The sequence below is a fragment of the Ovis canadensis genome, chromosome 20 (genome assembly GCF_042477335.2).
Source record: "Ovis canadensis isolate MfBH-ARS-UI-01 breed Bighorn chromosome 20, ARS-UI_OviCan_v2, whole genome shotgun sequence".
Taxonomy (NCBI): domain Eukaryota; kingdom Metazoa; phylum Chordata; class Mammalia; order Artiodactyla; family Bovidae; genus Ovis; species Ovis canadensis.
In genome coordinates this window covers 42,513,188-42,537,646 of record NC_091264.1, presented here as the reverse complement: position 1 = coordinate 42,537,646, position 24,459 = coordinate 42,513,188, and the positions used below count along the sequence as shown (strand labels likewise).

Here is a 24,459-nt window from a genome sequence, read left to right as displayed (position 1 = left end):
AAACCTGCCTTTCAGGAATTTGGGTGACCATGTAGCTCTGGCTTTTACTGAAGAAGTTTCCTCACCCCGTAATAGTTTCATAAATCAAATCAGGCCAATCAATTTTTCTTTCAAAAACTGCATTTATTAGGATATTCTAATTAAATAGGAAGCGCTGAAACTCCAATACTTTGGCCACCTGATGCAAAGAACTGACTCACTGGAAAAGACCCTGATACTGGGAAAGATTGAAGGTGGGAGAAGGGGACGACAGAGGATGAGATGGCTGGATGGTATCACCAACTCAATGGACATGAGTTTGAGTAAGCTCCAGGAATTGGTGATGGACAGGGAGGCCTGGCTGCAGTCCATGGGGTCACAAAGAGTCGGATACGACTGAGCGACTGAACTGAACTGGGGAGGTGAGTGGAAGCATGCAGGACATGAGAACATATGTGGAGGACTTGGGCTTCCCTGGTGGCTCAGACGGTAAAGAGTTTGCCTGCAGTGCGGGAGACCCAGGTTCCGATCCCTGGGTGGGAAAGATCCCCTAGAGAAGGAAACAACAACCCACTCCAGTATTCTTGCCTAGAAAAATCCCATGGATGGTGGAGCTTGACAGGCCCCACTCCATGGGGTTGCAAAGAGTCAGACACGACTAAGCGACTTCACTTTAGGTACCGAGGAAGGCACAGTGGATTGAATTAACACCTAATTTGAGAAAATGCTCTGGGAAGTGCATTATTGCAATTTTACGGGAAGCAACTGAGCTCAAGGAACCCAGTTTCCTGCGTCTCTACACGTAAGCGCCTCACCACCAAGCAGTTTCTGCACCTCCGCCAGGAAGCCCTCGGGGTATTTCTACTCCCAGCGTTCCCACTCCAGTTCAGTCAGTTAGACTCGCCGTTAGCCGAGTGGGTGGAAAGGGAGGCGGAACCAAGCAGCCAGACCTCTGGTGCTGCCGGCTCTCTTAAATACAAGCCAGCCTCTCTCCGCTAGGCTTCCTCGCGGTGCCTTTTGGGAGTTGAAGTCAGACGCGCCTCAGCTTGCTCCCGGGTGAGGAAGGACAAGACTCCAGTTCCCAGCATGCCTTGCTGTGGGCGAGTGCAGCGCCGATTCTTATCCTCCCCACTTCTCTACTCCTTTCCTTCTCTTCTGAATCCTCCAATCTGAACTCCAGTCGGTGAAATTCTTCGTCTTTCTCCCATTTTTTCCCTGTCATTTCCCGCCGTCCTTTTCCTCTTCCAGGGAGCCACTGGCTCCTATAAGCGACGGCTTGTGATTCGGAGTGCACTAGAAGGGGATCGACACGGAGTTACGGTAAGGGTGCAAGGAGAGAAGGGATGGCGAAAATATGAGAGAGTTGAGAGAGAGGCGAGGATTGGGAGGAAAGTAGGGGACAAGTTGGGAGATCGTGCGGTGTAGATCAGGGTGAATGGGATGAGGGAAGAGGAAAGAAGTGGAACTGGATTTGGGAGACATGGAGGGGAAAAATAGTTACTGCCGTGCTCAGCACGAGGTGGGGCCAAGAAGTAGATGGGAAGAACATACAAATTTGGAACTTATAGGCTGATCAGACCAAGAGAGGCAGAAGGGAAAAAGGGTTGGGCTCAAACAAGTATCTTTGTCACTGCTTAGGTAAAGATGAGACAATTCATTGAAATATCAAGTGTTTTTGCAAATATGGGACAATTGACAATTTTGTTATCTAGAAATTGAGAGAAGACTGGTGTTTAGGTCAGAAGTGAGGTGAGAAGGCAGGAAAAGAGGAGAGGTTGGTCAGGATTGGGAGAAACAAGAGGAGGTGAGTGACATGAAAAAGGAAACCATAGGTGAGTTTTCATGGGGGCCAGTGGATTGGGAATCAGAATTAGAAAGGTGAGGGGTGACGCTGGCCTGGCTTGTGGGGGTACACTAACACTTGCATCTCTCAGGTGATGGAGAGCACCCCTTCCAGGGGTGGACTGAATCGAGTACACCTACAATGCAGGAATTTGCAGGAATTCCTAGGAGGCCTGAGCCCTGGTATATTGGATCGATTGTATGGGCACCCTGCCACCTGCCTGGCTGTCTTCAGGTGAGGAACCCCCTTCATGGTAGGGTCCATGGTGGGGAAATGTAATGGGGCCTGCAGATTGAAATAAGTTATTGTGGGTAGAAGCTTAGCCGTGGCGGGGTTGGAGAGTAAAGTGTGTCAGGCCAAGCCAGATGGAGGATGTGGCGGCAGCAAGACAGGTAAAAGCGTGGGGGGTGAATGTGAGATGTTTGAGAGGCCATGGACAGCAAGGATGCAATTCTAAGACAGTTTCTGATGTTAACATTGTCCCTCTGCCTGCTTATAGGGAGCTCCCATCTTTGGCTAAGAACTGGGTGATGCGAATGCTCTTTCTGGAACAGCCTTTGCCACAAGCTGCTGTAGCCCTGTGGGTGAAGAAGGAATTCAGCAAGTGAGTCTCTCCTGCATTTTTAGCCAGATACAAATTTCTCAACAGCCAGGCTTCCCAAACTGCTGTTCTTGGAACACTTGTAGGAAATATTAATGGGGACACCAACAACTTGTAATTAAACACATTTGGGAAATTCTCATTACTGTATTTTGCCTCTCGGAGAGTTGTGATGTCTGTAACAAGGCTCTGGTAGGTGTTACAGTAAAGAAATTTGCCTTAAGACACTGATCTCACTCTGTGAAATGGTGTTCCGAGGACCACCAGTTTAGAAAAGGCAGAAACTGACACCTTTGTGGGTCTCCTTTCTGTTCCCTAGTTATCTCCCTCACCTCTCTGCTTCTGTTCCAGAGCTCAGGAGGAAAGCACGGGGTTGCTGAGTGGCCTCCGTATCTGGCACACCCAGCTGCTCCCTGGTGGTCTCCAGGGCCTCATCCTCAACCCCATCTTCCGCCAAAACCTCCGCATTGCCCTTCTGGGTGGGTATGTCACTTCTGTCTTTTCCTAAATTAGGTAGGGGACATAGTGATTGAATTGCTGGCCGGGGAGCTCCTGAGGGGCCTCTCTGCAACCTTGCAGGCTCCACTTTTGGAAGCTCTTTTGGGAGTAAGTTGGACCAGATGGAGCTACATGGTGTAGGAAATGTCTCCCACTCATGGTCCCTGGGGATGAGGGTCGACTAAGGGCAGAAGCGTGGGTGGGGAACACAAGTAGGGTTCCTTACTGTTGGCCGTCCTGGCATAGGGGCAAGGCCTGGTCTGATGACACAAGTCAGCTGGGACCAGACAAGCATGCCCGGGACGTCCCCTCACTTGACAAGTACGCCGAGGAGCGATGGGAGGTGAGGACTTGGGACTCTGTGGGTGTTTCTGCTTGTGTTCCTGTTTCCCACAGCCTTTAAGGCATCCAACTGTGTTCTCTTCTGTTCCTCAGGTGGTCCTGCACTTCATGGTGGGATCCCCCAGTGCAGCCGTCAGCCAGGACTTGGCTCAGCTCCTCAGCCAGGCTGGGCTCATGAAGAGGTGAGGAAGCCGGAGGTACAACAGCTCTGTTTTGCCATGTCCTTGAGTCCCTGCTAAATTGAGTCCACCTTGGGTCAGGATTGGAGAAGGTTGACTGAAAAAGGCGGGCTGAGGGACTTCTCCGGTGGTCCAGTGGCTAAGATTCCACGTTCCCAATGCAGGGGGCCCAGGTTTAATCCCTGGTCAGGGAACTAGATCCCACATGCCGCAACTAAGAGTTTGCATGTCACACAAAGATACTGCTTGCCTCAATAAAGATGGAAGATCCCGCATGCTACGACTAAGACCTGGCATGGCCAAATATTTTTAAAAGGAGAGTAGAGCAGAGTATGGCAAGAGATAAACAAACAAACAAAAACGTGGGCACACAGGTGGGACGGTGGCCTTTCTCTGCACACCTCTGCCATGAGCCCTGTCTGTCACCAGTGCCGAACCTGGAGAGCCACCCTGCATTACCTCTGCTGGCTTCCAGTTCCTGTTGCTGGACACCCCAGCCCAGCTCTGGTACTTTATGTTGCAGTATCTGCAGACAGCCCAGGTGAGCAGGTCAGGGGTGCCCGCCAGCACTCTCTACTCTTGCCCAGACCCACTGAGGGACTGCTGCCCGCAGTCTCTGTTCCCTGATTTTCTCTCATTTCCTCCCTCCCACCTCTCCCCCTTTGTCTCTGCCCATTCCTCCCTAGAGTCGGGGCATGGACCTAGTGGAGATTCTCTCCTTCCTCTTCCAGCTCAGCTTCTCCACTCTGGGCAAGGTAAGTAGGAGGCTTGAGTGGGCAAGATGGGAAGAGAGTAAAGAGATGGGAAGGGGAAATGAGGTAATGGGGCAATACAGTGGAGGATAAGCATGAACAAAGAACAGGAAGAGATGGGAAAAGAGGGAGTGAGTGTATGGGATTGGGAAAGGGAGAATGGGATGTGTTTTGGACCCCAGCTGGCCTCTCCTTTTCCCCAGGATTACTCTGTGGAAGGTATGAGTGATTCTCTGTTGAACTTCCTGCAACATCTGCGTGAGTTTGGGCTTGTTTTCCAGAGGAAGGTATGAGCACCCAGACACATGGCCTCTACCAAAGAGACGGGGTGGGATGGTGCCTTGGCCTTTAAAGGAGAGTGGGGTCTTGGGAGGCAGTCACGAGAAGCAGTTGCCAGGACTGAATACTTATCTCCCTTGAGGGAGAGAAGTTGGGAGCTGAGGTCCTGGGCACCGGGAGGAATCTGATGTTTCAGGAGGAAGACATAGTGCAGTGAGGCCTGAGAGAGGGCCTGTGGCCTTTCCCTTCTCCTTTTCAGAGGAAATCTCGGCGTTACTACCCCACACGCCTGGCCATCAATCTCTCGTCAGGTGTTTCTGGGGCTGGGGGCACCGCACATCAGCCAGGCTTCATTGTTGTGGAAACCAATTACCGACTGTATGCCTACACGGGTGAGGCTGAACAGAGGGCCCCTGGGAGAGCAGGCTGGTGGGGAGGGGAGGAAGAAGGGGAAGGAAGCAGGAGGGACTGCCAGTTTCTAGTCACGTACACTTGTAACTTGGTGGTTTACAGAGCTCTCTGAGGCTTGGGGGAGCCTAGATGTGGGAAGCCTCCTAATCCTCTCTTCCTATCTTCTGGTCAGAGTCGGAGCTGCAGATCGCCCTTATTGCCCTTTTCTCTGAGATGCTCTATCGCTTCCCCAACATGGTGGTGGCACAGGTGACCCGGGAGAGCGTGCAGCAGGCCATTGCCAGTGGCATCACAGCCCAGCAGGTATCCCTGCCTGGGGAAGGTGTGGGTGGAAAGAAAGGCTGCACTTGGGCTGTAGGGTACGGGGTGGTCACCTACCAGAAGGCTAGCATAGGGTCTATTACAGAAGGTGGTGGTGAGTTGTCTACATGTGAACATCAGGTCATGAGAAATCAAGGCTCTCAGTGTGGGGAGAGGTAGACCCTCCTGCAGAAGACACGTAAGGAGGAGCTATAACTCTGGATTTGTGTCTCAATACCACCACTTCCTAGCTGCACAGGTGGTCTAGTTGTTTCTCTTATCTGAGCCTCAGTTTCCTCATCTGGAAAACGGAAATAATGACAGTTCCCCCTTCAGGGCTTCTGATAGATCTCACTTCAGCTATCAGGGCTTCCTTGCTAGCTCAGTTGGTAAAGAATTCACCTGCAATGCAGGAGACCCCAGTGCAATTCCTGGGTTGGGAAGATCCACTGGAGAAGGGACAGGCTATCCACTCCAGTATTCCTGGGCTTCCCTTGTGGTTCAGCTGGTAATGAATCCGCCCTCAGTGTGGGAGACCTGGGTTCGATCCCTGGGTTGGAAAGATCCCCTGGAGAAGGGAAAGGCTACCCACTCCAGTATTCTGGCTTAGAGAATTACATGGACTGAATAGTCTATGGGGTCACAAAGAGTTGGACATGACTGAGCGACTTTCACAAAAGGTTGTTGAACGAAGTCAGTGAAATAAAGGTAAAGCATTTAGTTCAGAGCCTGCCATGCAGTTAGTGCTCAAAAATAATAGTTGCTGTTAATTTAAAGAAAAAAAAAAAACCTATGGAAAGGGCAAATATGCCAAAGAAGGAGCGGCAGACATCACCAATGGGAGCAACACCTAAGGACAACAGCTAATCTGGGATGTGTTGAATTGATAGGCATATGCCTATGAATTTTTAAACAATCAGTTGATGTTCAATGACATTAGGAGATAGGTAGCTTTTCTGCTCTCTTATTTGAGAATTCTGTGCAATGAGAATTGCACTTACTTGAGAATTTATTTACTGCCATTGATCCCAATTCTTGTCTGTTTTCCTAGATCATCCATTTCCTAAGGACAAGGGCCCACCCAGTGATGCTTAAACAGGTACAAAAATGAGGCTGGAGGGACAAACAGCTGCAGGAGGCTGAGAGCCCTTGGTACCTGGTGATGAAGTGATGGAAAAGAGAAATGGAAATCCAAATCTGGGGAATGAGTGGAGGGCTGGGGCTGCCTGGAGCAGTACTTCTGAATCTTACAAGGGCCATCCCTTGTCCTTGCAGACACCGGTGCTGCCTCCCACCATCACAGACCAGATTCGGCTCTGGGAGCTGGAAAGGGACAGGCTCCGGTTCACAGAAGGTGCGTGGCTTCTGGTGGGTTTTTTTTTTGGTCATTGGCCAGAAGAAGGACAATTCAGTCTGGGTGAACTGAAAAAGCTGTTCATGCATTTTATTTTTTGTTTACTGCATGGGCTAGTAAACCCATGCATGTTTTATTTCAGGATGAGTTGATGGCAGTAAATAAATTCTCGAATGGGTGTGATTTGGATTCAGCTAGAAGAGGGAAATTGGAAGGGATTCAATTCAGTTCAGTTGCTCAGTCATGTCCGACTCTTTGTGACCCCATGAACTGCTGCACACCAGGCTTCCCTGTCCATCACCAACTCCCATACAGCTTACTAAAACTCATGTCCATCGAATTGGTGATGCCACCCACCCATCTCATCCTCAATGAGTTAGTTCTTCACATCGGTGGCCAAAGTATTGGAGTTTCAGCTTCAGCATCAGTCCTTCCAATGAATATTCAGGACTGATTTCCTTTAAGATTGACTGTTTTGTTCTTGCAGTCCGAGGGACTCAAGAGTTTTCTCCAACACCACAGTTCAAAAGCATCAATTCTTCGGTGCTCAGCCTTCTTTATAGTTCAACTCTAACATCCATACATGACTACTGGAAAAACCATAGCTTTGACTAAATGGACCTTTGTTGGCAAAGTAATGTCTCTGCTTTTTTAATACACTGTCTAGGTTAGTCATAGCTTTTCTTGCAAGGAGCAAGCATCTTTTAATTTCATGGCTGCAGTCACCATCTGCAGTGATTTTGGAGCCCCCAAAAATCAAGTCTGTCACTGTTTCCATTGTTTCCCCATCTATTTGCCATGAAGTGATGGGACCAGATGCCATGATCTTAGTTTCCTGAATGTTGAGTTTCCAACCAACTTTTTCACTCTCCTCTTTCACATTCATCAAGAGGCTCTTTAGTTCTTCGCTTTCTGCCATAAGGGTGGTGTCATCTGCGTATCTGAGGTTATTGATATTTCTCCCAGCAGTCTTGATTCCAGCTTGTGCTTCATCCAGCCCAGCATTTCTCACGATGTACTCTGATATGTTAAATAAGCAGGGTGACTATATACAGCCTTCACGTACTTCTTTCCCGATCTAGAACCAGTCTCTTGTTCCATATCCAGTTCTAACTGTTGCTTCTTGACCTGCAAAAAGATATCTTAGGAGGCAGTTCAGGTGGTCTGATATTCCCATCTCTTTAAGAATTTTCCAGTTTGTTGTGATCCACACAGTCATTGGCTTGGGCATAGTCAATAAAACAGAAATACATGTTTTTCTGGAACTCTCTTGCTTTTTCAGTGATCCAGTGGATGTTGGCAATTTGATTTCTGGTTCCTCTGCCTTTTCTAAATCCAACTTGAACATTTGGAAGTTCACAGTTCACATATTATTGAAGCTTGGCTTGGAAGAAAGACTTTGAGCATAGTTTGCTAGCATGTGAGATGAGTGCAATTGTGCCGTAATCTGAACATTCTTTGGCATTGGAATGAAAACTGACCTTTTCCAGTCCTGTGGCCACTGCTGAGTTTTCCAGATTTGCTGGCATATTGAGTGCAGCACTTTCACAGCATCATCTTTTAGGATTTGAGGGATAATTCATAGGGATGATTTCTTTGGTTTTGGTTAGCAATGGGTTTTCTTACTGTATTATACTGCCTTCCTGAATATGGCTGGGTCATGCTAGTGTTAGGATTTAAATGTGGGTGGCAAGCCGAGACCGCTGGTTCCCTGAGGCTGCCATCGAGGGGCTGCCACCTCCCGTTCTCACCTCCTCTCTCTCTCCCTGCTGCTCCTGACTTGCGGACCCCAGGCGTCCTGTATAACCAGTTCCTGTCACAAGTGGACTTTGAGCTGCTGCTGGCCCATGCGCGGGAGCTGGGCGTCCTGGTGTTCGAGAACTCGGCCAAGCGGCTCATGGTGGTGACCCCGGCTGGGCACAGCGACGTCAAGCGCTTCTGGAAGCGGCAGAAGCACAACTCCTGAGAGTGCGGGACTAGACCTGGGCGGGGCGCAACCCGAAAGGCGGGCTGCGTGGAGGCTGGCGCGGCCTCAGAACTCAGGTTTTTTGTTTTTTTTTTTTAAATTCACACTTCGGGACTCTTCTAGTTTAATAAAATTGTGAAAGTGAACCACACGACCCCCGCCACCTCCCTGCGAAACTTCCTCTCTTCGCGCCGGCAACGCTCATCTCCGCGTCGACAGCCATTGGTTCGCGAGAAGGAGGAGGTGTGGCCGAGGCCAGCTAGTGCGCACGCGCCCGGGCGGGGCTCCGCCCCCCAACGCCGCGCGGCTAGCGAGTCACTCTCCGGCCGGGTTCGCTGGTTCCCCAGTACCTGCCGCCGCCCCCCTACGCTCCCCGCCGCGGGGCGCCCTGGGATAGCGGCGGGCTCACCGGGTGAGCGCGCAGCGGGCCAGCGACTGGGGAGTAGGAAGTGATGGAGGGTCAGGACCCGTGCGGTGTGTCGGGCGGGAAGGCGGATCAGCGCGCGGGCTGGGGGCAGTGCAGATGGCCTTTGAGCAGGCGGACGAGTAGTGATCCTGGTGGGACCTCTTGCTGGCTCTGATGTCCATCATCTGCCAGAATCCCTGAGTCCTTTTCCCCTTCTCTGTGTCTATGGTCACCCCCACATCGCAGCTGAATAGGTTGAGGGCCTGATACCCTGTCCCGGAAGAGCGCTGATAATTAGAAGACCCTGTCTACTCTAGTCCTCACAGAGGGAGGGTTGTGAGGGATGGGCTAGATACTTTATCAACCAGTGCTGGAGGGAGGCGGGAAGGGGCGGGGGGAAGAGGATGTGACTTTGGGAGGTGTGACCCTCCCTCACCACCATACCCTCCCAATGTGCTGTAGCTGGAACAGACTTTGGCCCCTTGCCAAGCACTCCCGATGCCTCATTTGCCTCTGACCTCTTTTCGACCACCGCTTTGGGGCTTGAGGCCCTCACGGGGCCTCCCCAGGTCCCGTCCCCTTTCCACCCAGTCAGAGCCACATGGATCAGCCATCTCCCGGAGGAACCGTGAAGCCAAACAGAAGCGCCTGCGAGAGAAGCAGGCATCCCTGGAGGCTGGGATAGCCCCCAAGAGCAAGGTTAGGAGTCCCGACAGCTGGTCCTTGGTTCTCTGAGAAATCTTGGGAGAGCACTGGAGGAGAGACTGGCTGGATTCTAGATGCCTGGGGTATCATGAAATTGCAGCCCGCATTCTGGTTCCTCCTCTGCAGTCACCTGCAGAATCCAGTAAGGCCTGGACCCCTAAGGAGAGAGTGTTGTATGAAATCCCCACGGAACAAGGAGAAAAGAAAGGTAACTAGGAAACCTGAAGGCCTTTTCCCTCATGTTTTGGTTGCCCATTCGGTCTGCTGAAATGCAACCTGGGAACAGAAGTCAGGAGTTAGTGGGGCTCTCCTCTGCCTCTGTAGATGTCTCCCGACCCCTGCCTCCTGCATACAGCCCCCAGTACGTTGAGGCTGCCTGGTACCCTTGGTGGGTGCGAGAGGGCTTCTTCAAACCAGAATATCAGGTTAGTACCTGGCAGGGAGGAGTGCTAAATGGTCCCCAGGTCCCTAAGATTGGTGGGCACGAGTCTGGAGCTCACAGCCAATCACATTGCAGAGCCTGCCAAAAAGCAGGGAAAGCTTGTCTTCTCCCCCTGGTGTCTCAAAGGTTTTTCTCTTTCCTGTTACTTGCCGGACTTTATCCTATAGTTCCTTCTGCTTTGGAGACACCAGAGGGTGCTATTCCCCAGGGAATATCCAGTCCTCTCTTGCCCTTTGACTTTTCTTTCTTTCTAGGCCAGGCTGCCCCACGCCACAGGGGAGACCTTTTCCATGTGTATCCCTCCGCCTAATGTCACAGGCTCCCTGCACATTGGGCATGCGCTGACCGTGGCCATACAGGATGCTCTCGTGCGCTGGTGAGAGGGGAGTGGGGCTGCTTGAGTTCTTGGAAGAGAAAGAAATTGTGAAGGGATGAGGCTAAATGAACATGTAAGGCCATGGATTCCCATGAGGGTTTTTCTTTCGCAGGCACCGGATGCGTGGGGATCGGGTGCTGTGGGTCCCTGGCTCAGATCATGCAGGGATTGCAACCCAAGTATGTCTTTTGCCACTCGTCCCTTTTCTTGAGTGGGATTTCTTCCCCCACAGTGACCTGATTCTCTGTCCCCTCATCTTACTGTAGGCTGTGGTGGAGAAACAGCTGTGGAAGGAGCGAGGAGTGAGGAGACATGAGCTGAGCCGGGAAGACTTTCTTAGGGAGGTGTGGAAGTGGAAGGAGGAGTGAGTATGGAGGGCAGGGCAGGAGGGGGTGGGACAGCAGGTTTGGATCCGGGCTTCCCAGCCCATCTCCTAACATGTAGTCAGGGCTTTTCCCATTCAGCTCTAACTTCCCGTGGGAGTGTAAGCTCTGAAGTCCCTTAGCATTTGGTGGGGTCTCCAAGCTTGGTGTGTGTGCATGTGTTGTGTGTTGTATATATTAAAATGCATATATTTATGTGTAAGTGCACACACACACGCACACACGCGCGCGCGCGCACACACACACACACACACACACAGGCTCCCCTGGTAGCTCAGTGGTAAAGAATCTGCCTGCCAATGCAGGAGCCACAGGAGACAAGGGTTCAGTCCCTGGTTAGGGAATATCCCCTGGAGAAGGAAAGGGCAACCCACTCCCATATTCTTGCCTGGAAATTTCCATGGACAGAGGAGCCCGGTAGGCTGCAGTCCACGAGGTGTCAAAGAGTTGGACACGACTGACTAAGCATGCATGCGCTCCCCCATATATCTATATGCATGTGTATATATATATATATATGTCTTTTCTTCCATTTATCCCATTTTCCTTTGCTTGGATTTATTTCATCATCTCTCCTCACCTGTTCCCGCTTTGCATCCTCTTGAAATTACCCTTATTCTTCCAGGTCTGTTATCACATGCTGTCTTCTCTGTAAAGCTTCTTTGTGTTTCCCACAAATCGCCTGCCCCTTCCCTTTTTACTAGAAATGTTATGTTTCTTTCAATATCATGGAAAGCCATATACTGGACCTGTGTGTCTCCATTAGCTTCTTGAGGCTAGATCAGTCTCGAACTCACTCCAGCATCCAGCGCTGCTGGGGCTTCACTGGGCCCGGGACATAGTTGATGTCTGGGACACGTTTGCTGACCCAAATCTGTCTGGGTACAGGAAAGGTGGCGAGATCTGTGAGCAGCTCCGAGCGCTGGGGGCCTCCCTGGACTGGGACCGAGAGTGCTTTACCATGGATACCGTGAGTGTTCGGTGCTGTGGTCCCTGTGGCTGTCAGGGAGGTGTTCAGAGTTCTGTGTGAGGAGGCGGGTTGCTGTGTATATTAGGGGAGCCAGGGGGATGCCTGGGTCCCTGGCGAGGGGGTGGGCTGAGAAGAGGCTGTTGGATGTGGACACTCAGGTCATTCTAGGGCTCCTCAGTGGCCGTGACAGAAGCTTTTGTGCGGCTCTACAAGGCTGGGTTGTTGTACCGGAGCCGGCAGCTGGTCAACTGGTCGTGTGCCTTACGCTCCGCCATCTCGGATATTGAGGTGAGGCAGAGAAGGATAGGCGGGTTTGTGAGAGCTCTGAGCCTGGGGGAGAGCTGGGACTCTGGACCCAGGCTGCCTGGATTCACATCTGAATCTGGCCACCTCCCAGTGATGTGGCTCCTGACAGGCTGTTAGCCTCTGTCAGCCTCAATTTCCTCAGTCTGTAAAATTCAGAGGTGATGGAAATGCCTGCATCACAGGGGTGTTGTGAGAATTCAGCGAGAACTCCTAGGAGGCTGGCGTAATGCCTCTGTGTGGTTGAAGTACTCAGTGAAGATTTGCTTATTTATTTTTGCTGTGCTGGGTCTTCACTGCTGTGTGTGGGCTTTCTCCAGCTGTGTCGAGTGGGGATTGCTCTCTAGTTGCGGTGCACAGGCTTCCCTTGTTGCAGAGCACAGATTCTAGAGCGAGGGCTTCGTAGGTGTGGTGCGTGGGCTTAGTTGCCCTGCAGCGTGTGGAATCTTCCCACACCAGAAATCAAACCATGTCCCCTGCACTGGCAGGTGAGTTCTTAACCCTTAACCCAGGGAAGGTGGTCCCTTCCCTGGACCACCAGGGAAGTCCAGGGAATATGTTCTTTAACTGTGACTGCACAAGGATTAGGTGAGGGGAAGGAAGTGGCTCCCACGTCCTCTGAGTGGCTTTTTGATGGATGGCAGGGAGGCCGGGGCCGTGGATGAGTGGAGGTGGGAAACCAGCTGTGAGCCTTGCAGAGAGGCTGCTCTCTGACCCTGCCTCTTCCACACCCCCAGGTGGAGAGCCGGCCCCTCCCTGGCCGCACGGAGCTTCAGTTGCCTGGCTGCCCCACCCCCGTGTCTTTCGGCCTCCTCTTTTCCGTGGCCTTCCCTGTGGATGGAGAGCCTGGTGAGGGTAGTCCTTGGAAGGGTCACCCACTCAACCTCTGCTTCCCCTGTTTTCTTGAGCCCACCTTGGGCTTTTGGAGGCAACCCACTAGCCTGTCTTCTATGTGACTTGGTTGGAGGGGCATAGGGAACCTTGGAAGTATTGCGTCCTGGTGATACTCACCCTGGGTATCCTGGGCCATGTAAGAAAAGTGCAGACAGTCACTGCCCTGAGGGAGCTTAGTGTAATTCCACAGCAGGCTGCTACCGCCAAAAGAGACAGAGGATCAGTTCTAAAGTGTGGTTTGAGCAGTAAGTATTCCCAGGAGTTTGGAGAAGGGAAGATGGATGATCTGGAATAGTCAGAGGTTTCTTATAGGAGGGACTGGTGCTGCCTCCAAGAAGGCACAGCATTTATGATCAGGGCACCAAGCAAAGATTCTAGTTGTATTTATTACAGAGTCTTCACCGATTTGTGGCCCGGGAAAAGATTCTGTCAGCACTGAGGGAGTGGGGCCTGTTCCGGGGCCTACTTTTGTCTCCCAAGCGGGCTGTTGAGGAATTCTATAGCACCAGACATCCCCTTAGGCCTCTGGTCATTAGCTTAGCAGAAACCCCAGGGTCCTATAGATGTTGGTCCTAGTTTTCTCCAGTTACTCCTGGGGGCCTGCTCTACCTTGACCATCCCTGCCTCCCACCTTTCCCAGTTCTCCTGACTTTAGCTGTGTCAGAATACAAGGTGAGGGCGAGGACCACCTTTAAGTGCTTGAATTTTGTCTTTAGACGCAGAGGTCGTGGTGGGAACCACGAGGCCAGAGACGCTGCCTGGAGACGTGGCCGTGGCGGTCCATCCTACTGACTCCCGCTACACGGTAGTGCTCAGTGCTCCCTGCGTCCTGGCCTTCCACCCCCGTGCTCTCTCTTCCTTTCCTTTCAGGGTGGCAGCTCCTCCTCTCTGCTCCCTCTTCCTTTTCCTGAACTTCCCTCATCTCAGCTCTCCAGTGGCTCTGACTCAGCTCCCTTCTCTTCCTGATGTTACACTTCAGCTCAGGGGCTGGCAGACGGTGGCCCGTGGGCCAGATCTCCTGTTTCTGTGTGAGCCACCCTCATTCCCTGTGTATCGTCTGCAGCTCCATCGTGTGTTATCTAACTCTGCCATGGCGGTGGAGCGGAGTTGTAGAGACTGAATTTACCTCCTGGCCTGCAAAGGTTAAAATTCTTACACTCTGGCCCCTTAAGAAAATGTTTCCTGAGCCCTGCTGTAGGTCTTTACCTTCTGGTTTTCACCCTCGTATTCCCAGGGTTCTCATGCCCAGCCCAGACCCTTCTACCCGACACACGTGTCTGTCCTTGATCCATCTCCCTTCCCTTTAGCACCTACATGGGCGACAACTCTGTCATCCCTTGACGGGGCAGCTTCTCCCCCTTATCACAGACTGCACTGTTCAGCCACACCTGGGCACAGGTAAGTGGGGGCAGGGGAGAGACAGGAAGTCAGGGCTTCTGGGGGAGAGCGGAGGGGAGAGAACCAGGAAGAGGCAGAAAGTAGGGGAAGGGTGGTCTCAGTGGATAGTGGAGGATGAGAGGGAGGGATGGGGTAGCGTGGGCGATGGTGACACGTCTGGAAAAGCAAAAGCCAGGGTCAGGGTCCAGTGTTAACGGCAGTCCTGCTCCCCTAGGGGCAGTGAAGGTGACTCCAGCGCACAGCCCTGCCGATGCTGAGCTGGGGGCCCGACACGGCTTGAGCCCCCGGAGTGTCATTGCAGAGGATGGGACCATGACCGCTCTTTGTGAGGACTGGCTGCAGGTGGTACCAGCCCAGTGATACCCTGTCCTTTGAGGGCACCCTCTGCCCCATCTCCCCTCCCCCACTCTCTTATTTTTCTAGCAGCCTTTAAGCTTTACTTTTGCTACTTTTCCGCAGGGTCTTCACCGATTTGTGGCCCGGGAAAAGATTCTGTCAGCACTGAGGGAGCGGGGTCTGTTCCGGGGCCTCCAGAACCACCCCATGGTGCTGCCCATTTGCAGGTAAGCCCGTTTGCACTCCTTTCCTCTGACCGCCCCCAGAAGGGGATGGGCGAAGCTCAAGAGTGACTGCAGGGTGGGCTGTGCACCCCTCGTGCTAGAATACCAGCCCTGTGTCTGTGTTGTTGGCTGCCGTGTCCTCGGCACCGAGGGCCTGCCACAGAGTCGGGTCCTTCATCCCTTTCAGCCGTTCAGGGGACGTGGTAGAATACCTACTGAAGAGCCAGTGGTTTGTCCGCTGCCAGGAGATGGGGGAGCGAGCCGCCAAGGTGAGGCTGCAGTGTGGGGAGGGCCTGGGGCCTGGGCGGGAGTGAAGAAACAGGGAGGCTGGGGCCCTCTCTGGCTGTGCTCGTTGAGGGGAGAGCTGTGGGGGTAGAGGCAGGGTGCCCAGAAAGGGCTGACTTGCATCTTCACTCAAGTCCAGACTCTTCTCAGGAGGCTCGGTAGGTTCTTTCTGAGTTTCAGAACCACCTCAGAGACCACTGGTCCCATTCATGGGGATCGGGGGTGCAGGTAGGGAAGCACCATCTAAAGGTCCTTCCCTCTCCAGGCCGTGGAGTCGGGGGCCCTGGACCTCAGTCCCTCCTTCCACCAGAAGAACTGGCAGCACTGGTTTTCCCACATTGGGTAAGAAGGGGAGCTGTCAGGGGAGGGGGAAGGGGGCCCACTGGTCATGCTAAGAAATCACTCATAGGAAAAAGGAAGGAAAAAATCACTCGTATCCTCTCGGCAGTGACTGGTGTGTCTCCCGGCAGCTGTGGTGGGGCCATCGGATTCCAGCCTACCTGGTTGTAGAGGAACATGCAAAGGTCAGTAGGAGAAAGCGGAAGGGAGGGCTGGGTTTGGCCAGAAGAGCCTCAGCACGAGAGTCAGAGGGCTTCCAACGCTGGTCCCAGCTCCCTGCCCTTGCTGTGCTTCTGATCTATGAACCTCTGTTGTGTGAGCTCAGCTTCTGAGCTTTCTTCATCTCACCACCAGAGGGCGCCAGCCTTTCTCAGCCCACCGGAGACCATGAACACTCAGTGCTGTCTCACACCATGTCCCCTGCTCCTTACTTCTGCAGGGTGATACGGAGGACTCCTGGGTGGTCGGGCGGACAGAGGCTGAAGCCAGAGAAGTAGCTGCTGAATTAACAGGGAGACCAGGGGCGGAGCTGACCCTGGAGAGGGGTGGGTATTCCACCCGAGGCGGGCAGGGGAGGGAGCAGGTACTGAGGTGGGAAAGGTGGGTCAGGGAAGCTGGGAATGGGGCAGAGCCCTGGTCTCTGTGAGTGAGGGTCGGGCTGGAGAGGTGGGCAGCAGTGGGCCGAGGTCCTGACGCTGAGGTTCCAATTGTTTCCGTTCTGTCTTCCAGACCCTGATGTCCTGGACACGTGGTTCTCCTCAGCTCTTTTCCCCTTTTCTGCCCTGGGCTGGCCCCGAGAGGTGAGATGGGTTGAGAGGAAGAGAGTGAAGGTGGGGATGAGGAAATGACCCCCAGGGCCCCTCAGAGAGTCTTATGAAGAGCTGGAGGCCCCACGCTTGGGCCTCTCACTGTTTGTCTCTTTCCTCCTAGACCCCAGACCTGGCTCATTTCTACCCCCTGTCACTTTTGGAAACCGGCAGTGACCTCCTGCTGTTCTGGGTGGGCCGCATGGTCATGTTGGGGATGCAGCTCACAGGGCAGCTCCCCTTCAGCAAGGTAAAGACCCTTCGGTGTCCTGCCCTTCTCTGAGACTCCCCAGTCTCCTCTAAGCTTTGTCCTCCATTCTAACCCCCCGTATAGGGTTTTCTGGGTTCCCGGTTCCTTTATCCTGATTCACTTTCCAGCCTAACCTCTAATCCCTGAAGGACAGCCAAGGGCCCTCCAGAGGAAAGTTCTTCAGACCCCACTCTGACCCCCTCCATGCCTCCAGGTCCTGCTTCACTCCATGGTCCGGGACAGGCAGGGCCGGAAGATGAGCAAGTCCCTGGGGAACGTGCTGGACCCACGGGACATCATCAGTGGGGTGGAGCTGCAGGTCAGGATGAAGGGCTCCAAGAGGGATGGGGTTTTCCAGATAAAGGAAGGGGAGCTGAAGGGAGGGGCTGGCAGGAGTGCTGGAGCTGGGAGGGCCAGCGGGAGGGACCCTGGTAGGGGCAGAGACTTCCACTGAGGCCAGTGAATTACTCACCCACCCCAGGTACTGCAGGAGAAGCTGAAGGATGGAAACTTGGACCCCGCAGAGCTGGCGATTGCAGCCTCGGCGCAGGTGAGTCTGACCTGTTGCAGCCTCGAGTTCGTGGCCACCAGTTCCCTGTGCAACCTGCCTTCTGGCCCTGCAGCCTCATAGGCAGCTCCCACCCCTCTCCTTTCTCATTGCAGAGAAAGGACTTCCCTCATGGGATCCCCGAGTGTGGGACAGATGCTCTGAGATTCACCCTGTGCTCCCATGGGGCCCTGGGTAAGCCTGGGTGAGGGCAGCGGGCAGTGGCCTCTGTGTGGTGGGGCGGAGCCAAGGACTCCCGGGCAGCTGCCACCAGTACATGCTCCCTACCTCCACTCCCTCCCAGGAGGCGACATGCACCTGTCCGTCTCTGAGGTCCTGAGCTTCCGACACTTCTGCAATAAGATCTGGAATGCCCTGCGCTTTATCCTGAATGCTCTTGGGGATGAATTCATACCCCAACCTGCGGAGGAGGTAAGAGAGAAAGAGGAGATGCTTGGGAGCTGGGTAGTCCGACATCTGAGTGTTGGAGGAGGCGTCTGGAAGGAAAGGACGCGGTTGGGTGGGAATCGAGCTGTCCCAACCTGAAGCCCCCTCTCAACCACAGCTGTCCCCCGCCTCCTGCATGGACGCCTGGATCCTCAGCTGCCTGGCCCGCACGGCCCAGGACTGTGAGCGAGGCTTCCTCACCCGCGAGCTCTCGCTCGTCACCCACGCCCTGCACCACTTCTGGCTGCACAACCTCTGCGATGTCTACTTGGTGAGTGAGGCGGGGGCAGTCCCCCTGCAGCCCTGCTCCCTGTCCCCTGGCAGAGAGCTCTGAACTGGGTTTTGAATTCCTCCCTCAGGATAGGAAGAGAGGTGAGATTGAGAAATCCCAGTTCCCCTCTTCTGTGGGACTGGCCTGGGCACTGTTCCCTGCTTGTCACCCGAGGAGCAGGGAGGAGAAGGGGACACTTCTAGAAAACTGAGTCTGACAACACAGGGTTGGGAGGCTTGTTGTTCACTTGCTAAGTTGTGTCCATCTCTTTGCGATCCTGTGGACTGCAGCACGCCAGGCTACCCTGTCCTTCACTATCTCCCGGAGTGTGCTCAAATTCATGTCCATTGAGTTGCTGCTACTGCTAAGTCACTTCAGTCGTATCCGACTCTGTGCGACCCCGTAGATGGCAGCCCACTAGGCTCCTCTGTCCCTGGGATTCTCCAGGCAAGAATACTGGAGTGGGTTGCCATTGCCTTCTCCAATGCATGAAAGTGAAAAGTGAAAGTGAAGTCGCTCAGTCGTGCCCAACTCTTAGCGACCCCGTGGACTGCAGCCTACCAGGCTCCTCTGTCCATGGGATTTTCCAGGCAAGAGTACTGGAGTGGGTTGCCATTGCCTTCTCTGTGATGCTATCTAACCATCTCATCCTTTGCCTCCCTCTTTGACTGAGCGACTTTCACTTCACTTCTCCTTTTGTCTTCAATCTTTCCCAGCATCAGGGTCTTTTCTAGTGAGTCGGCTCTTATCGGAATGGAGATTGTTTTCAGTTCCTGTAATTGCTGCGTTCGGACCCTAGGCAGGCTGGGAGCCGACAGGGAGCAAGAGTACCGGTCTTTAGACCCAGGGATTCTCTCAAAGGAGGGCTTGTTTACCATGGAGTGTCAGGTCCCACCCCCAGAGTGGCTCAGGCAGGCAGGTTGGGGGGGTGGGTGGCGAGTGTTCATTTCTTGTCCCAGGTGATCCTGACACTGTTTGCTGAGGACCCCGTCCTAGATTTCTGTTTCTCAACTTAAAAAAAAATTTTTCTGTCTCTGCGGTTAAAAAAAAACACAAAGCTCAATGCTTTTCATTCTAAATGCAAACATCCCTGACAGTTTTATTCCTCACCCACCCCTGAGTCCCTGCCCTGGATTTCCCCTTGTCGCATGCTCCCTACTGTGTCTGGGGACGGCTCATGGTCTCAGAGATGCTGGGTGCTCCCGTTTCCCCACAGCATCCCCACTGGCAGGGCGGCGAGTGTGTGAAGGAAGGAGGAGGCCGTGGCTGCCCCCTGACCATTGGCTTCCTCCCTAGGAGGCTGTGAAGCCGGTGCTCTCACACTCTCCTCGGCCCCCGGAGCCGCCTCAGGTCCTATTTTTCTGCGCTGACGTCAGTCTCCGTCTCCTCGCCCCATTGATGCCTTTCCTGGCTGAAGAGCTCTGGCAGAGGCTGCCCCCCAGGCCTGGTGGTCCTTCTGCCCCCAGCATCTGTGTTGCCCCCTACCCGAGTGCCCGCAGCTTGGTGAGTCACACCTATGGAGTCTTGGAGTGGGATTACTGGTAAAGACTCGGCGGGGAAGTCTTCTAGAAGGGCTTGCCGCGGTGGGGTCATTGACAGTGCTGGTCTGTACTTTGCCGTGGAGCCTTGAGGAAGATGGATTGTTCCTGCAGGGCTGGAATAACTCTAAGGTGTCGGGGGCAGTATTAGCAAGTGGTTAAGAGCAGGATGCTGTCACCAGACTGACACTCGCTGTGTGACCGTGTGTCGATTTCCTCCATCTTTAAACCGATGACAGTAATAGTACGCGTCACGGTTGTGATGAGGATTAGATCTTAGTAACAGGATATCCCAAAAATCTTAGTGTAGTTTTAAGCTTTCAAATGCTACAAATACACCCAAAAGTCATTTTCAAGTTTAACCAAGTTTATTTTTTTGCTTACTTGGTTTTGTGAGCTTTGAATAATACCTTTTAAATTATAACGTATTTTTGGTTGTTTATCATCTTCAGTCTAAACATTGTCCATGGATCATCTTAGATGATGCCCTAGTTTTTGCCACGTTCTGTTCCTTGAGGTGGTGAATTGTGTGTGTGGTGGAGAGAGCAGGTCCTTGCTCTAAGGAGATGGGGGTGGGCGGGTGGAGGTCAGAGCCGGGAGAGTTGAGACCGAGTCTGGGGGGGCCCGCTTACCGACCCTGGATGCACACCTCCAGGAGCACTGGCACCAGCCTGAGCTGGAGAGGCGCTTCTCCCGGGTTCAGGAGTCCGTCCAGGCGCTCAGGGCTCTGCGCGCCACCTACCAGCTCACCAAGGCCCGGCCCCGAGGTGAGACGGGCCCCAGGCTCCTGAGTCCCTGCAGATGGGAGGGTCTGATGGGGAAGAGGGTGGAGCTGGGAGGGCACGGCCCAGAGTTAGGATGTGTGGGAGGAAGACCTGGGCCCTCCACCTGACAGCTCCCGTTCCTCCCCAGTGCTGCTGCAGAGCTCAGAGCCAGGTGAGCGGGGCCTCTTTGAGGCCTTCCTGGAGCCGCTGGGCATCCTGGGCCACTGTGGGGCGGTGGGCCTTCTACCCCCTGGTGCAGCAGCCCCCTCGGGCTGGGTCCAGGCCCCCCTCAGTGACAGCAGTCAGGCGTATATGGAGCTGCAGGTGAGCAGAGGAGACTGGAGCAGGCAGGGAGGGGCTGAAAGGATGTCGGGAGGAGGGCAAGGGGTGGGTCTGTAAAAGTGAGAAGGGGTCTGGGAATGGTGGTGGGTGAGCGGGAGGGAGTGTTGGGTGGACGGCAGAGGTCTGAGCCTTCTTCCTCTGTTCTTCCACAGGGCCTGGTGGACCCCCAGACCCACCTACCTCGGCTGGCTGCCCGAAGACACAAGTTGCAGAAACAGCTTGATGGCCTCCTAGCCCGGCCCCCATCAGAGGGAGAGGCGGAGACTCAGAGGCAGCAGAGGGTGAGGCTGGGGGAGTCACTCAGCGCGCCGGACTCCCTGAGGGAATGGGGCTAGGGGCACGCAGGGCGGGGTGGCTCCCCCGCCTCCATTCTCAGCCACTTCTCTCCTTGCCCAGCTTTCTTCCCTCCAGTTGGAGTTGTCAAAACTGGACAAGGCGGCCTCTCACCTCCAGCAGCTGATGGATGCGTCTCCAAGCCCTGGGGGCTCACCATCCCCGTGACTTTCCTTCCTCCCAGACCCGCCTTTGAGGCCTCTGGGGACAAACCGGGCAGCGTCGGGGTGTTCTGTGGCTCAGCCCCTTCGTTTTGTCAGTGAGGAAACAGACTGGCTTGGTCAGATGACTGGGTGACCTCAAGACGCTCATGCTTTTGCCCTGGCCTCCCTCCTCCGCAGTCCCACCTGGAAGTTTGGGAAGGAGGACACTCAGATAAACTTAAAATCCCAAACATGTCTGCTGTGGTCCTTTTATCCTTTCCCTTAGCTAGCCCTGACTTTCCCGCCTCTTGGCTGTTCCTGACACTGGTCTGGGAAAAGGGGGGCAGCCTCCTAGTGCTCTGGGCCATGGTGGGAGTGGGTGCTGGGCAGGGCCTCCCTCACTGGAGGAGAGATGCTCCCGAGTAGGGCCTGAGCACAGTGACCCCAGTTCCACTTACTTCCTGCGCTTACTGACAGTGGCCCGACTTCTGCAGGCTCTTCCTCCTCTGCTTTTCACCAAAAGGGAGCTTCCCTGCTTCTTGGCCTTATCTCTAGAGATGCTGAGGAGATGGGGGACTTCCCACAGGCCTGGGGAGCTGCAGGCTGTGCTGGGGACCGAGTTCCTCCCGCTTCTGTGTACCTGAGACCTCAGTGCTAGGGACACTGCCCAGCCTCAGACAGGGGTACACAGAAACACACAGATGCCCACCTAGCCACCTTACACACCTTGTCTCATTGGTGGAATTCAGGGGCCTGCCACCCAAGTGACATTCTGTCCAGCAGCTCTGAGAACTACTGTATGTGGTGGGCCTGGCTGGGTCCTCTGTGGTGCCATTTATTCCTCCTAAGAACCTCATGAGGTGGGTGTTTGCTCCATTTTAGAGTTGAAGAGACTTGCTCAGGGAATAAAAGGAATTAGTCCACAGTATTAGCTGGAATGACTGGAGTTCAGCCCAGTAAGTTAGGTGCCAGTTATCTGCCTGCTGTAACCGAGCTTCAGAGATAGTGGTGGCTAATCTATAAAAATATTGAATCACTATGTTGTACATCTGAAACTAATATTATGAATCAGCTATACTTCAATTAAAAAATAAAAAATAAGAGTTATTTTTAAAAAGCAACAAAGATAATGGTTATTTCTTTTGCTAGGCGTAAGCAGTGCAGGACTCCGCAATGGAGAAGTCCGTATCCCTTTTGATCTTACTTTCCTGCCGTCTTGATACGCTCTTCCCAACTCTGGGTCTAAGGAATGCTCCCACCAGTATACCACATCCCACCAGAGGGGAAGGAAAAGCAGGGAGTGAGCACCTTCCTTTTTCTTGAACACTTATTGCATGCTGGGCTCTATTCTGATCCCCTGGATTTACCAATAAGAGAAACAAAAATCTGCTCTTTTGTACTTCAATTCAGGCTTCCCTTGTGGCTCAGATGGTAAAGAACCTGCCTGTAATGCAGGAGACCCAGGTTCCATCCCTGAGCCAGGAAGATCCCCTGGAGAAGGGAATAGCAACCCACTCCAGTATTCTTGCCTAGAGAATTCCATGCACAGAGGAGCCCTGGTGAGCTAAAGTCCATGGGTTGCAAAGAGTCTGACATGACTGAGTGACTACACTTCTTTTTCCACTTTGATTCTATCAGAGAGAGTCAGAAAAACACACATGTAAAATAAATAAAAAATTAAACAGCAAAAACAGTGCACTGTCTGCTCCTCCATCCTTTTGGAGATCCAGACATTCAATCCCTCAACTTGTTTGGGGGCTAGTCACCTGACCCACCTGCCCACTGGTGAAGCCTAGGGGTCAGTCATGAAATATTGGGGTCCTACAGAGCCCCCAGCTACCTCTCCTCCTCCAGGGGTAGTAGTTCCAGGACAGTTGTCAAGGAAACGATGGAAATTTTGTTTTGTTATGCTTTCATATCTTCAGGGATACTCCATTTGGAACTGTTACCTTTCCCTTGTTCCAAAGGAGTCAGTCTCTGGTTTCATGTGGTGATGCTGTGCGGGGCAGGAGCGGGTTGGTAGGACAGGTACTGTGGAGAGCAGGAAGTAATCATACCAGTAGCCCTTCATGGTCAAGTCTGGGCTGCATGCTTGCATTTCAAGTCAGCCAGTAAGAAGTCAAGAGCATCTTGAGTGTGGAGTAAGATGAGTGCCTGCCTTAAGAACTGCAGGAGGTGGGACTTCCCTGGTGCTTCAGTGGTTGGGACTCTGTGTTTCCACTGCAAGCGGACCAGGTTTGATCCCTGATCTGATCTGGGAACTGGGCTCCTGCATGTCGTGCAGCCAAAAAAAAAAAAGCAGGAGAAGGAAGATCCCTGGGGGACTAAGACTTTTATACTGGGGCCAGGTTTCCACCCTAATAAAAGTTCCTACCACCCAGACCCACTTATCTGACAGGTACCATGGCAAGTGTCCTCGGTAGCTTATCCATGGAATCTTCAGGACAATCCAAGGAAGCAGGTACTACCATTATCCTCATTTTGCTGGTAAAGCAGTAGAGACTGGGACTTCCCTGGTGGTCCAGACTTAATAGACTTTGAGCTTCTTTTTTCTAATGGCTCTTAAAATCTTTTTCTTTTTTATTGAAGAATAATTGCTTTACATAATTTTGTTGTTTTCTGTCAAACCTCAACATGAATTAAAAATAAGGAATGCTTCACAAATTTGCATGTCATCGCACGGGGGCCATGCTAATCTTCTCTGCATCGTTCCAATTTTAGTATATGTGCTGCCGAAGCAAGCACCAGACTTCGAGCTTCTAATCTGGGGCCTGGGTTTGATCCCTGCCCAGAGAACTAGATCCCACATGCCTCAACTAATACCCAGAGCAGGAAAAAAAAAAAGAAGTTCTAGGAGAATAAGAAAGTCATCTAGGACAAAAGCGTAGGCCTGTGGGATTACACGTTCCCATAGGCACCCGTGCTATTTCCCCGCCTGTTCTGCCAGGCTGGCCATCCTCTCACAAGCTGAACCCCTCATCTCTCACATCAACGGTCCCCCACCCCACCTGCTACCCTGACTGACCTGTGGGGATCCCTGGGCATGTTCTGCCCACATCCCTGCCTGAGGTTCCTGAGCCCCCAGCCCCAAAGCTAAAGCAAAGGAAGAAGAAATGAAAATCTTGCTTAAGCCAAGGCATTTGTCTGGTGTCAGACGTCTCCATTGTTAATGGACCTCAAGTGACTTACCCTCTCAAGCCTCGATTTCCTCACCTGTAAAATGGGATAATGAGATCTATTAAGCTACATGGGAAAGCCTCTTGCCTGGAACAAAGCAGGAATTCAGTAAAGGTTCCTTTCCTTTATTCCCAGGTGCTCTGACAAACTCAACTTGAAGTGTGTGTGTGTGTGTGTCCCCAAGTAGGCCTTTGGCATGGTGTTAGGAGACAGCACATCCACCGGGGAAACCCTCTGCTGCGCAAGGGAGTCAGAGACTTGAGTACCCAGTTCCCT

At 53.1% G+C, this 24,459-nt stretch overlaps 2 protein-coding genes and 1 non-coding gene across 5 annotated transcripts; 2 read left to right on the top strand and 1 right to left on the bottom strand.

Annotated features, from left to right (window-relative positions):
* The first annotated feature begins 1,055 nt into the window (after nucleotides 1–1,055).
* GTF2H4 (general transcription factor IIH subunit 4) lies at nucleotides 1,056–8,650 on the top strand. The gene is made up of 14 exons (XM_069563555.1): nucleotides 1,056–1,299; nucleotides 1,914–2,056; nucleotides 2,322–2,426; nucleotides 2,775–2,906; nucleotides 3,168–3,264; nucleotides 3,357–3,445; nucleotides 3,872–3,983; nucleotides 4,129–4,197; nucleotides 4,398–4,481; nucleotides 4,733–4,865; nucleotides 5,057–5,187; nucleotides 6,236–6,283; nucleotides 6,460–6,538; nucleotides 8,332–8,650. The coding sequence occupies exons 2-14, from the start codon at nucleotides 1,917–1,919 to the stop codon at nucleotides 8,502–8,504; spliced, it is 1,392 nt and encodes a 463-aa protein (XP_069419656.1). The 5' UTR covers nucleotides 1,056–1,299; nucleotides 1,914–1,916; the 3' UTR covers nucleotides 8,505–8,650.
* Nucleotides 8,651–8,774: 124 nt separating this feature from the next.
* Nucleotides 8,775–21,257, top strand: VARS2 (valyl-tRNA synthetase 2, mitochondrial). Of its 3 annotated transcripts, XM_069563552.1 has the most exons (30): nucleotides 8,775–8,916; nucleotides 9,373–9,609; nucleotides 9,742–9,823; nucleotides 9,940–10,040; nucleotides 10,312–10,433; nucleotides 10,546–10,612; nucleotides 10,700–10,797; nucleotides 11,705–11,786; nucleotides 11,955–12,074; nucleotides 12,827–12,938; nucleotides 13,700–13,788; nucleotides 14,291–14,381; nucleotides 14,596–14,723; nucleotides 14,841–14,944; nucleotides 15,129–15,210; nucleotides 15,492–15,568; nucleotides 15,675–15,750; nucleotides 16,005–16,110; nucleotides 16,295–16,365; nucleotides 16,496–16,621; nucleotides 16,836–16,940; nucleotides 17,103–17,171; nucleotides 17,285–17,363; nucleotides 17,473–17,600; nucleotides 17,734–17,886; nucleotides 19,183–19,389; nucleotides 20,080–20,191; nucleotides 20,337–20,512; nucleotides 20,683–20,811; nucleotides 20,927–21,257. In XM_069563552.1, the coding sequence occupies exons 2-30, from the start codon at nucleotides 9,409–9,411 to the stop codon at nucleotides 21,029–21,031; spliced, it is 3,198 nt and encodes a 1,065-aa protein (XP_069419653.1). In that variant the 5' UTR covers nucleotides 8,775–8,916; nucleotides 9,373–9,408; the 3' UTR covers nucleotides 21,032–21,257. The 3 variants fall into 3 exon arrangements, with proteins under 3 accessions (XP_069419653.1, XP_069419655.1, XP_069419654.1); XM_069563554.1 differs by lacking the exon at nucleotides 9,940–10,040 and having other exon boundaries at nucleotides 8,777–8,916; XM_069563553.1 differs by lacking the exon at nucleotides 8,775–8,916 and having other exon boundaries at nucleotides 9,319–9,609.
* A 2,390-nt stretch (nucleotides 21,258–23,647) lies between these two features.
* LOC138426118 (U6 spliceosomal RNA) lies at nucleotides 23,648–23,751 on the bottom strand. Its single transcript, XR_011251542.1, has one exon. It is a non-coding gene; the product is annotated as a U6 spliceosomal RNA (small nuclear RNA).
* Nucleotides 23,752–24,459: the final 708 nt, after the last annotated feature.

Bases quoted from the DNA above. Each gene is read 5' to 3' on its own strand.
- GTF2H4 (XM_069563555.1), top strand. From the start codon at position 1,917: ATGGAGAGCACCCCTTCCAGGGGTGGACTGAATCGAGTACACCTACAA. The intron at 2,057-2,321 runs GTGAGGAACCCC...GCCTGCTTATAG, and splicing joins ACCTGCCTGGCTGTCTTCAG to GGAGCTCCCATCTTTGGCTA. The intron at 2,907-3,167 runs GTATGTCACTTC...GTCCTGGCATAG, and splicing joins CGCATTGCCCTTCTGGGTGG to GGGCAAGGCCTGGTCTGATG.
- VARS2 (XM_069563552.1), top strand. From the start codon at position 9,409: ATGCCTCATTTGCCTCTGACCTCTTTTCGACCACCGCTTTGGGGCTTG. The intron at 12,939-13,699 runs GTGAGGGTAGTC...TTTTGTCTTTAG, and splicing joins CCCTGTGGATGGAGAGCCTG to ACGCAGAGGTCGTGGTGGGA. The intron at 16,622-16,835 runs GTAAAGACCCTT...CCATGCCTCCAG, and splicing joins GGCAGCTCCCCTTCAGCAAG to GTCCTGCTTCACTCCATGGT.